Source organism: Lycorma delicatula, chromosome 7 (assembly GCF_047948215.1).
Source record: "Lycorma delicatula isolate Av1 chromosome 7, ASM4794821v1, whole genome shotgun sequence".
Classification (NCBI taxonomy): Eukaryota; Metazoa; Arthropoda; class Insecta; order Hemiptera; family Fulgoridae; genus Lycorma; species Lycorma delicatula.
The window spans coordinates 8586807-8600538 of NC_134461.1; the positions used below are offsets into that span (position 1 = coordinate 8586807).

The 13732-nt window shown below is 28.5% G+C and overlaps 1 protein-coding gene across 1 annotated transcript in view; it reads right to left on the bottom strand.

Moving 5' to 3' along the window:
* The window catches only part of trx (histone lysine N-methyltransferase trithorax), a 70124-nt gene that overhangs the window by 36463 nt on the left and 19929 nt on the right, over positions 1-13732 (bottom strand). The window contains exons 8-11 of the mRNA XM_075371707.1: positions 13494-13670; positions 11134-11701; positions 9249-9443; positions 6780-6864 (exon numbers count right to left, since the gene is read on the bottom strand). Of these exons, the coding sequence (XP_075227822.1) occupies positions 6780-6864; positions 9249-9443; positions 11134-11701; positions 13494-13670 (1025 nt within the window). The remainder of the gene's footprint in view (positions 1-6779; positions 6865-9248; positions 9444-11133; positions 11702-13493; positions 13671-13732) is intronic.

Sequence of the window (13732 nt, forward strand, 5' to 3'; positions counted from 1 at the left end):
TATTATAAAAAGATAAAGTAGGCCCTTATTTTATGCGGTTTTGGTACATGCGGTCAAGTAATATTTTGGTTATATCCAGTCACAAATATTTTTATACACTGAGAAAAATTTGTTTACACGCAGTATGACAATATATACAGTTGATTATATGTAATGCAAAAACTGATATTAGGGAAAAAACTTTTTGTTCCTGCTACACCACTTACTACATTAATATTAAACCAGTTATGTTTTTTTTTTTTGCAATGACTATGCAATCTTTAATGTCTCAGTAACACAGAAGCACATGTAAAAGCCTATGTGTATGATATTTTAACTCCTAACCAGCACCAACACACGCGACATTGTGCACATTCATGTTTTTGTTGCTTTATTTATTCAGTTATTATTATCAGTTTAAGAAGATTAAAATTACAGATATTGTTCTCTTATTTTAAAATGTGTAATAATACCACATTAAGTAAATAACGTAAAATGGGTTTATACTACTAGAAAAAAACTAAATTTAGATAAAAATGAAATGGTAGCGCATGGAAATTTAATTTTAATGAATTGTCTGTCAGAACCATTAGGAACAATAAACAAAAGATTGGACAAAGCATTGCATCAAGTGCTATGCAGTACACAAAAGTAGTCGTATGCAAGAAATCTGAACTTAGAAAAATTTGAGAAGCGGTTAATCATATGGATAGTAGACCAGACACAAAGAAGGGTTTGTTTTAAGTTCAGCAATGATTTGTGGAAAAGCACAACTGTAAATAACATAGCTATGTCAGGTTCACCTACAATCTCATTTAATGCCAGCAAAAGCTGGTTCAAAAACTTTAAGCTGGTTTAAACTTAAACTTTAAACGTTAAACTTTAAGCGTCAGTCTGCACAATGTAAAACTTCAGGGCAAACCTATCAGCGAATTTCAAATAAGGTGTACCAATCCCACTTCACCAAGATTTCTGGTTACCTTCCTGAACAGGTCTGTAATGCTGATGAAACAGGCATCATGTGGAAGAAAATGCCTCTGCGTATATTTTTATCAAAAAAAGAAGATGAATATCAGGTTTTAAAGCAGCTAAAGAACGATTAACAATATTGTTGTATTCATATGCTAGCGGTGATTAAACTGATTTTAATTAAGTCCTTTAATCCACATGCTTTGAAGAATAAAAATTAGGAAAATTTACCAGTGATCTGATGTGTTAACATCAGTTAGGGTTACAGCAGAGCTTTTCATGGACTATTAAATTTTAATAACTAATTCTTCTGATATTAAATACCCTCCTGGACATCTGGCCAAAGTATTAAAAGATACAGATAAAAATATTAAAGTTTTTGCCACTGAATACAACATTGGTGTTACGGCCTCTAGATCAGCATGTAATTAAAACATTTAAAACTTATTATATAAGATGAACATTTACAGACATTCTTATCAACCTGGAAAGGGATAAAAATTTTAACTTTGAGCTATGTTGGAAAAATTTTACGACTGCTGACTATATTGTGAATATAAACCAATCACTAGATGAATTGAAGTCCAAAGACAATAAATGCATGTAGCAAAAAACAATGGCCAGATGTACTTAAAGAACACCAAACCTTACCTGCAGAATAAGAACGAACTACAACATGTATTGTATGTATTCCACATTTTGTACTGTATTTCTAATGTTTTAAAATTCAATGCAATGTAATCTTTTTATTTTAAATTGTTATACTGTATGTTTTTCGTTAAATGCAACAGAGTTCGATGAAATATCATTATGATATAATGCAGGAGTAATTTGTTTTTAGAAACTAACCTCAAAACGGATAAGTAATGTCTTAATTTATAAGGTTTTCACTTAGTAAATATAATTTATTATCATTAACAACCATTCTTAATCAACTTGTTTAATTTCTTGTTTTATTTTGAACTTTTCACATCATTCTTTTCTTTTTCTAAGAGGTGTATAATTTTTAGGGTATTTTATATTTATTTATAAATGCGTATTTAGGTGTTATTTTACATTCCAAACATACCTAATTTAAATTTAATTTTTTTGAATTAAGTTTAATAGTTTAATATATAATTTATAGAATTTGTATTGAATATGGCTCATTTGCTTGGTTAGAATTTTTTGAAAATTCAAATAATTCATGAACATATTGATGACCACTGTGCTAATAAAATTTAATATTAAATGAAATATAAATGAATATACATAAAATATTACTGCGAATAAGATATGTAACCAAACTATAAATAACAAGCATTTGATCATTTTAAATAATCTTTTTTGAGAATAAAAAAATACATTTTTTAAATATTGAAATTGAAATGTCAATTTGTGGAAAATCCACAACAAATAATACATTTAAATTCTAAGCACCCACGGTCACAAAATTATTAATATATATAAACTCAAAAGAGAAATATATAAAATAAAACAAATAGCAACATTTAATGGTTTTGATTATCAAATTATAGAAAAAGTTCATAAAAAGCAAAATAAAAAATACCAAGATAATTATACCAAAATACAATAGCAAAAACATAAAGATTAATAATAGTTTATACCTAAAATATGATTACACTAATAAAATAATAGTTATTTGTTCTAACAAATCTTTCATAAATAATAATAAAATATATATATATATATATATATATATAAATAAAAGCATATAAACCAAATAATCACATCATATTTAAGAAATAAAAATAGAAGAATACACAAAATTAGGTCCAACAAATGTTTTATAATATTTATATTAGTAAATTAATGTAGCTGACCATTTGTTAAAAGGCAAACATAGTTTACAGATTGCAAAAATAATTTAGAAATTTTGGAAGTATGTGTAATAACAATAAAAAAATTAATGTACTCTACAAATATTACATTTACAAATATAAAATGACGAACCATCAGATCGCATTCGAAGATGATTTAATTAAAAACATAATAAAAATACAATTTAACAGCGGGCAATAATAACAGTACAAAGAAGGAAAATAACACAGATGGGCCGTATAAACCCAGTCTCAGTTGTCTTATACAATATCTTCTGTACTTCTTACATAAACTGTGTTGGAACGGGTGGGTTGTATAAACCCAGTCTCAGTTGTCTGATACAGTAGTATCTTCTGTACTTTTCATACAAACTGTGTCAGAAGACATATTCTTATCTTTGTCGTACATGCATATTAGTTGAAGGTCACTGACTTGCTCATTAAGGAGTGAAAGTACATGGATGAAAGCATAATGAGGAAGGAAGTAAACGAAGGAGATGAGCACTTTTCTCTTATTGTTATGTACGCTTCTCTTGATGATCAGCTTTCACACATAAAAGATGAATTTTCTGATGAGCTTCAGTTGAAAATTGCTGAGGCTAAACGAACAGAGATCCTGATGGGGGACATGAATGGCCAAAAAGGGCAACCGGCAGATGCTGAATGAACAGGTAAGGAGAAATTATAGAGAGGAAATAACTGAAGCTTTCAACAAGCCTTCCACTCCCATTCAGTGAGCCTGCAGTGTTTGTGCATCATCGTGTATTCAATTAAGCAGATATGTTCACACAACTTCCATTAATTTGATTCATGAAAAGTTTCAAGGGTCATATCCTAGAAGTAATGTTTCTGAAAAATGAACAATTCAAGATTTAGTAAAAAAGTGGTTAACAACCGGCTCTGTTAACAATGCGAAGAGAATGAAACAACTGATTGTTTGAACTCCAGCAGTTGTCACTGATGTAGCAAATAGTATTGGAAGGAGGCTTCACAAGTCAACGTGACAATTAGCCCGACAAACAGGAGTTTCTTCAACATTGTGTCGGCATATACTTCATAATTTACAAATGAAAGCCTATCGTGCAAGTGTGATTTTTACCTCTAGGCCTATAAGAAAGGGATAATCTACAAAAACCCACAGGCATAGTCTACCCATCCATCGGAAAAGTACCAGGATTCCATTTGGAGAATTGCAAAAAGTTATTTGCAATTCTAAAATTGTTGAAATTCTAAAATGAAATTTAAATTTGTTGCAATTGTTGCGATTCTAAAATAAATTGCAGAAAGTTTTTCTGAACATGATTCACCGCACTGAACTTAGTACTTATTACTTTTTGCCTTTCATTTTTACATTTTTATTTCCTGGGGCCGGTTTTATTTGCCCCAGCTGTACTATGTTTTCAGATTAAATCATTCCAGTACTGGACAGCAAAATTTACATGTACGTTCATAATACAATTCAAGATTTCAAAACAAAAGACAATTTAGAATAAAATGACATTACTAAATAATATATTTTCATGTATTTATAGAATTCAACACAAGTTGAAGATCCAGATAATGCAAAACCGATTACTGGAAATAAACTTATCTAATTACTGTGTTTTGGTGGTTTATATTTCATGTAATATTAAATTTTATAAATACATGTGTCAATATGTTAATGAATTATTTGAATTTCCAAAAAAAATAACATATATGTATATTATTTTACTTAAATAATACATATTATTCCTCAGTACTGTTAAATTATATTTTAAATTCAGTAATATAAACCACCTAAACAGAGGTATTGAGATAAATAATTATAATAAAAGTTCCTAGGAGGGATCCCATATCCTCAGCAAAGAATGAATTTTAAATTACCTATTAAAAATTAAAATACTAAAAACTATGTATATAGTACTGTAATTACTGTAATATTAAAATAAAAATTGTGTATTGATTTATTTTATACAAGTCCTGCTATCTGTTGCAGTTTTTATAAGACTATCTACTCCACGCACAGTCTCATGTTTATCGAACTGAAATTTTTTGTGTATCTGGAATCGTAAATGGTGATTTTAACTAATTTTGGGGTGCTGAATTCAAAACTTATCAGAATTTGTGGATGTCGTGTTTTTTTTTTAGAAATATACAATTTTGACAACAATCTATTTACTAATAAATGCGTAATCACTTTAAATTTGTTTAAATCACAAAATTTTTAAAAACAGATAAATTGAAATACATTAATTTAAAAATAACAGCTTTTTTAAAAGTTTAAATCATTGGAATTGTTTTACCTTTAATTTTTAGAATATGTGACAAACTTTTCCGCTTCTGTGAAGTTTGATCAGTTTCTCTAAACAAAAATCAATAAATAGTCACCCATCATTCCATGATCCCATCTTCCTTGGTACTGATGCTCCGTGGTCAGAATATACTGATGGAAACGCTCCCCCCTTCTTTTCTAACAGTTTTCATCTTTTCTAAAAACCACCAACATTTATGAAGGACTTTCATGCAGCCAGTTCACATTCGCTAAGTTTATTTAGGGATACTTATTTAAAGTGATTAAATCCCGGTCCATGGTTGTCTAATGCCTTAGTGGCGGGCGGCAGTATGATTTTACCACTCGCTTCAATCAATGATAAATGCTTTACATTTTTTCACCAGCCACAATGGCCAGTTCCTTTACTTTTCTACCTATCCAAAAGACAAAGAAAACAACAATATTTCATAAATCTACCTTGTAGACAAAGAAGTAACGCAACAACTTCAGATCACTGCAAGCTCATCACATATGCTGTTTGAACTTTATTGCTTCTAATACTGATGTCGTACTTTAATACATTTCTTTCATGTAGACTGCACGAGCTAATGGAATGGATGGCTGTTTTTTATAATTATGCATTAAAATTGCTCTCATGGTAACTTTAGAAGTCAATAAAAAAACGCCATTTTCCAGAAATATGCTGAATTACCAGCTCTTTCATCAGGTAACATTTGTTTTTTCCGCTAAAAGATTCCGCTGTTGCAGTCTAGACCCCGGAAGTTCAGCTTGCCGTTTTGATAACGTTAAATCATGGACTCGATAAGTTCATGTTGTTGAATTAAATGAGATTTCTCATCAGATACAGGAAGAACATTTTTCAACATCCTCTACCTCATCTACTTCATTTTCAGAATGTTCTAGCAATGTTGGATTCGATGGTGGTACAAGTACAGGTAACTTATCTCTATCTGGTACCCGCTTTAGAGCTGAGAATATATCTCCATATTTTATGAACTTCCTATTTCTGAATGAAAATCTAAATATACTTGTCACACAAAAGTAGCAGTCGGTGAAGTTGTCCTTAGGTTCACACTAAACAACTGATACAGCACATGGCATGGGCTAATCGTTTCCCCTTCAACCATTCAGTTAGAATTTTATCTTGATCCCTGAGTGCACAATCAAAATAAAATATATATGTTCTTTTTATCGATCAGAAAATAATCTTTCTTTGAGAATTAGTGCTATTGTGAATTTTGGAGTCTACAAGCCTAAGTTTTTTTGAGAAGAAAAAACAAGCTGTTATTGAAACATCCAATTGTTATGCTGACTTTATATTCAACTTCCTGTGACCCCAAAAAAACTGCCAAAAAGATGGTGCTACTACTCAAAAACTAGAAAAATTAGTACATACATTTTTAAAACAAAGTAACAGGTTTGTTAAATAAATGATAAACACTGGGAACTTTCCATGATCATTTTAAGACAATTTCACCAATTTACAATTCAGAAAACTCTTAATGAATAATCAACTAATGGTTTTGCATAATATAAAAATTTGAATCGCATTTAAATTTAATATATAATTCAATTTTTACTTTATAACATTTTTAACACTTTTTCAACTTATAAAACAATTTGCCACTTCTATAATAGATACTGCTCTTTAAACTTGGTGGTATTGATAAAAATGCATTATGATAAAAATGCAGTATGATAATATGCATTCAAAATTAATATATTAATATATTCACCTCAGCGCATCAGAAGATGGTAAAACTGCAACTTTCACCGGTTCTATTACAGAGAGTTCTTTTAGCTGTGGCTTTACTGGAACATCTGAATAAAACAATAATAAATATTTAAAAAGTACGTCTACTGGTTTTTATGTGTGTGTTTTATGTGCATAGAAATGGCTTCACTTATTCGAAATATCTTTCTCACAATACTCTTTGCATTTAATAGAAGGAAATTCTTTTTTTAAGTACGATTTATCTTGAAATAACAGCTAATAATAGAAAAAAAATTATTACAGCCAAATACATCCAATATTCAGCAAAAAAGTCTCATAAGAAAAATAATATTGACAAGACATATATTATGATAAACGAAAATTTCTGTATAGAGAAAAACTGTTTTAGTCAGTATATGTATATATTTAGCAATTACTAAAACTATTACTACAAATAAAATTTTAATACCATTAATTTAGTGCTTTGTAACCAATTATAATTATTCTACTCATATATGGACAAATTTCCTTTTATTTCAACCAATATCTTAACATTTAAATTTTTGGTAACGTCACATATAAATTAATATGTGACGTAATAAGTGTAAGTCTATTACAGGGCAGTAACACATAAAACTGAAAAACAAGTCATTACAATACTCAGTACTTTTTAAACCAAAAAATAACCTTCATACAGTAGATACCTGTACCTACAACATAACACAAGTTACAATGTGTATGTGTGTGTGTAATAATTATTGGAATTTTCCTAAAAACAAGTAAAAACTACTGATTTTTCCTCAACATAGGAAAATTATGAAAATGTATCCACTGATAAAAAAAAAGCAATATGCCTAATTGCTAATAAGCATTCCTTTGTGACTTTGTTCAGTCACAAAGCCCAACTATAATAGCTTGTATTTGACTGGTAAACTGAACAACTTCAATGTAAAAATTAATTTTTTTTTTTACACTTGATGATGTTCTATTCTAGCCAGTCTTTTAACAATGATGACAGAGAGAGATCAATGCAATAGTTGTTCTTTCTGCAGAACTTTCATTCAATGACAAGAAATTATAAAAAAAATCAAAAAAAATCGATACCTTGTTATAATAAATGTCTGTAACAGTAAAAGATAATTTTAACAGCTTAATGTCTGATTAAAATAAAAAAACTCATTTTAATAATCAGTGCTTAGATCTGGAATACACTTCATACAAATGCACTAACACAATCAACTGAAAAACTGGTGCAAAATTTAATACAAATTTTACATTTAAACTCACCTTATAAGAAAATTAAACAGAAGAAAATTAATTCTGAATATTTCTCTATTTTAATAGCTAGAAATTCTGTTGATCCCATACAAAATCAATTGCGAACTTCCTGATCTTGTCTCATGGTACACTATACCAATTCAGTTATGAGCCATTAGTTTATTAATAATCAACCAGCCTTTATAGCGTAACATTGCTAGAAAAAAGGGATATGATATTCCCAGGAAGAAAGACAACCATCATTAAGGCCAACAGCATGCAGTACAGATGGAGCATCTATACAATACTGATCTCCTACAGAAGGCAATCTATACCTCTGGTTATAGGTTCACAAATATAGAATGCCAGCTCTTACCATTACCAGTCTTGATGAATTTTTTTTTTTTTAATTTTTATGTTCATTAAACAAACAAACATTAAACAAATATTTAGTAAAATTTTTCCACCTTTGTTCTGCAAAGGGGTGCTATGATTCCCTTCCCAATGAAACAGTTTTATGTGATGCTCTTGAAAATGGAGTTTAACTCAAGAGATGAAATGCAAATAAGGTTCTTATAAATTTGCTGAAATGTTTAACCTAAAATGTTCACAAAAGTGATGATTTTAATCATCTTTTTCTCATAATGATGATTCTAACATTTACTCGCTTAAAATTCATTAACAAATAAAAATAAGATTCCGCGACAATTTTATAGGAAACATTATTAAATGAAGGCTTCAATCCCCTCTGTGTAATATAGAAGCAAATAATCTTTTTAAAAAGAAATTTTATTATGCCTTCTTTTGAAAAAGTTATTTTGATGTAACTCTTAAAATAAATTTAAATCAACTTTTGCACAAAACATTCCGTAAAATTTTGATAAAAATTTATGCTGAAGTAGTGGATGATTTTTAACTGAAAGAAAAGCGAGTAATTCAGATAATGAATATATTTAAAGAAGTCTAGCTTATGAAAACGCTGACTTTTTTACAATAACTAGAATTAATGCTGAAACTGTATTTATTACCAAAAAATAAAACATCAGTACTAGAATAATAAAGAATCTGAGATAGAAAATAATAACCTTATAGAGAGAATGGGCGTAGTTTTCCTGTCATATCTACACAAACAGACACCACATCAGTTTCCACTAAGAATCATATGAAGGAAGATTATGTAACAATTAACAATATAAACATGCACATAAGACTTATATAATAATAATATTCTCACTAGTATTAAATGTAGCGACTTGTCTACCAAGAACTAAAGATGCACTACGACAAACATGTTTAACACGAGGTCCTTGTAACGGCACTGAACTGGAACTCCTTCCTGAGCCGTTTATATTAATATTACGCAGCAATCCGGTCTGATTTTGTTTCTCTTTTCTTTTTCGTTTCATACCGACGTTAGAAATTTCTTTACCTGAAATGTAAGTTGTAAAAAGGCGGCTAAAAAAATTATAAAGATTTTTTTTAAATTAACAGCAAAATATGCACTGATATATACTATTTCAAGCAAAAGGATAAAAACTTGATCGTAAAACAATTTAAAACAGATAAAAATAAAAAATCATTCAAATATAGAAAATTTAACAAGATTACTTCATAGTAATTAAATAACTATAATTGTAAAACTTTGGCTAATAAAAAAAAAAAAAAGTTAAAGGAAATAGGAATAACTAATGTTTACGGAATTTTAAGAAAATTAGTTATGCATGAGAAAAATATCAGACAGAAAATGACAATTCAGATTTCAAGTGGAAAGAGTCCAGAACTCCAATTACCTATAACTATCAATGACATTAGACAGAAATATAGAAGAGGAAATTAACGTGAAAACAGGAATCTTACAACAAATTACTATGTCAGTGTTAACAAGACCATCATCTAAGCTAAGAGAAAAACACCGGAAGAAAAAAGATACGGTGGCAATGTAAAACTTAGACTTAAATAATAATAATTGGTAAAATACAAATGTATTAGCATAACAGAAGAATTTTAACTTAAGATTCTCAACTTAAGAGTTGAATCGCTTAAAACACCAATTTACATAAAGGTTAATTGAAGTTTAAATTAAACATCTTAAGACATAACTAAGCTGTTTATGAAATGAAGAAGGCTATCTCCATGACAGTCAGGTGCAGGATTAAATAATGGAAAGTATGATTAACAAAATATGAAAAGGACCAAAGATCAGAAGTGCGTTGGGTGAAAAAAGTCATTCACACAGAAAACTATATATTACACTGTAATGAGTAATACACATACAACTAAACACAATCTGCAATCAGTAAATTTGGAAATATTATAATGCTGAATAATTAGTAAATTCTTGGATATAAAAACTTAAAGAGAATCAAAAACAGCTAAGTGCATAAATGAAAAAAGGGAAATAAAATTTCCCTTTGTGAATTATTTTACAATTAATTTGGAACAAGGAAGAACATCTGCTATAAGGGAGCTAACATTCTGTCATCAAACTTTAGAATACAGGATTAAAAAAATAAGGCTAACAGTATGACATTTATATAAATCAGGAGATAATTAGATGATATAAAAAAATTAAGAAAACATTTACAAAATTTAAATTTAGCAAAAGGGACATTCAAAATAAGGTGGCAGTTGTAATAATAGAAAATGAAAAAAACATAAGCTCCCATTCAGAAAGCATTTATTTTGCTTTTCAAGATATTCATGGTAGTAATATAAGAATCAAAAGTAGACTGACACAAACAACTCTGCTAAATCAAATACTAGATCTAAGAATCAGAAAGAAATTATTGCAAATATTTGTATCTAGAAAGAAACTATTGAAAATATTTATGTGGAGTGCTTTCAAATTAAATTTGAAGGTGATGAGGACTGAAGGAACCTGCAATTTAACTGAACGATTGGGAGAAAGTATATTAAAAGGAATGGGGAATTAAAAAATATAGACTGAATGTTGGATCGTTTCAGTAAGAAAATTTAAAAAGAGGTCAATTATGTATAAGTGTGTGTGTGTGTTTTGCAAATAAGAAACAAAGCCAAGGACAGAAGTAGCACTTTTATGCAAAGAATGAAGAGTGCTGACGCTAAATAGCAAAAGAAGAAAAATAAACAAATAAACTTACCTTCATTTTTTCTTTCAAATGGAATTACTGCTGCCTCTCTTCTAGCAATAGCTGCTGCCTTCTTTTTCAAGTTTCTGGCTACAATCAACTGATTTTCTACTGAAAATTCTGTCACACGCCCGGTAACTCTAGCAATATTCGCTAAAGAATTTAATGCTGCTTTCCTTTTTTGTCGAATTTCACCAACTACAGGTTTAATTTCTTTCATCGGTGGTTTTATATCACCAGGAACCTTTTTCTTCCTACCCCTTTTTTTTGGAACAAAAGGCACAACAGCAGTCTCTTCAGGTTTCTCATCACATTTTATTATAGAAGCATCATATTTTAATGGACTCGATATAGTTTTTGATATCTGGGTGTTTGTTTCTAATAAGGATGAAACCTTTGGTAGCAGTTCAGACTGTAATTGAGATGTTTGTGAAATCAGCAGCAGTTTATCAGTTTTTTCTCCTGCAATCTGAACCGCATGTGTAACCACTGGATTCTCACTTCTTATTGTCTGTATATTTTTATCTTCATTTAAAAGTGCATCATCTAATGTTGAACTTGTTCCAGCTGCATTAATTTTCTAATTAAAAAAAAAACACGAATGTAATCTACTTTAATCAAGATATACTAATTATAATTAATAATGCATTAATTATATATACATTAACATATTGACCTGTGTTAATAAAATTTAATATTATATGAAATAAAAACCATCAAAACACTGTTTGAATAAGTAAAAAACCTTACCATATAAATTTCCAATACTAATTTTCATGGTATCCCATATCAAATTGGTATTAAATTCAATATTTCTTATAAACATATTCTTTTAATTGTTTGTCATTTTATTAAAAATTATGTTTTATATTTTGAAACATTACAAATGTACGTGGTAAATTTTGTTGTATAAAATGTAAACAATTAAAAGAGTTTTAATCATAAGAGATATTGAATTTAATACAAACTGAAGATGCAGGTACTGCAAAAATTCAATTAATGCAGAATGGATGATTTTTACAACATATATAAACATGAGTAGAGCCAACTCTTTACTTACAACACTACATTGCACCAATATATCGTTGCAATGAAGTATGGTTTAAGTTTAAAAAAAATAGTAACTATAAAAAAGTAGAGTTTACTATTAAAAAATAGTAATTTTCTCGAGTATTTCAGATGTTACAAATCATAGTAGGCCTCTGAGCTAACTTCCATTTAATATTATAGTTTTCATAAAATTATAAAATAAAATTAATTACAAACAAATAAAACACCTAATAGAATTGCAAAACTTGCTCGGCTTTGCCCATGATAGAACTACTTCAACTATACCATTAGGTTTTTAAATAATAACTCATTATTAAATTTTACTTAAAATCAATAAAATTATGAAATATAAATAGAAAATGATTTTAGATAAATTTAATAAACAATTTTTGAAATTGGGTTCTGCAGACTGTTCATAGAGGTTCTACTAGCTGGTAAATTTTTATTTAAGTAACTTTTATTTATTTATTTTTATTTTACAACTGTAAAATTTATAAATTGTATTTTAAAATTTTTTATTTTGTTTCTCTTTTTAATTTTTTTAACAGAAATAACAACAAATTTTGTTTTTGTTTACATTAAATAAGTACTTTTCTGACAAATGTAGTTTATTTAGTTTCTAAATAAAATTCAAATTTTTCTAACCTTTCTGTTTTATTCAATTTATCTTGCACCATTTTGTTCAGGTTAAATTCTATCAACCTTTGTTTAAAAGTTTTGTGTTTTATTTTAAAAGTTAGTATTCACCCCAGATTTCTCAAAAACTATCGCAAATATGGTTCTGGGACCTATTTTATTTCATTTTTCAGGTCAAAAAACCTCATTTCACTGCAAACAAAGCATTTCAGGAAATATGTTTATATGAAGTTTTTCAATTACTTTCATGAGTAAAATAGGTTATTAAAGTCTCACGAGAACTTCATGATACAGGTACAGGGTGTACCTGTACACGCATGCACGTGCCAATTACACAAAACTGGATTTTCTTAAACTCTTACAATTAAAAAAAAAAAAAAAAACTAAGTAAAAATATCAAGAAGATGATTATAAAATGCTATCAATCATAGAAGAATTGTACAAATAACTCTAAAAATGAACTAGCCAGAGTCAATAACAGAAATATACTTCAAACTATCCTGGTATAGTACCTATGCTAGGCAGACCTAATATTATGCTAACTGAATTGGTTTCCACTGACCACTGAAGTTAGAAAAACTTTGTGTAGTTTAACTTAGTGCTACTGGCATTTATTAATGGACCATATAACATGATGTTACTTAAACATTAATTAAATAAATTCAATACTTATGAAGAACACTTACATTTTTCTCATTCACATCCTCATCTTGTTTTGCTTTTTTCACTCTTTTTAATTCTCTTTCTTTGTCTTTCCTTCGTTTTCTCTTTCTTCTTCTTTTTTGTCTTCTTAATTTTCGTTTGTGTTTCCTTTCAATAAACCTATCTTTATTTAGTTTACTTTTAATTACCCTAGTTTTATTCTGTAACAATACAAAATATAATTATTACATTCAATAAGGAACACAATAGGCTGGCAGTGCAG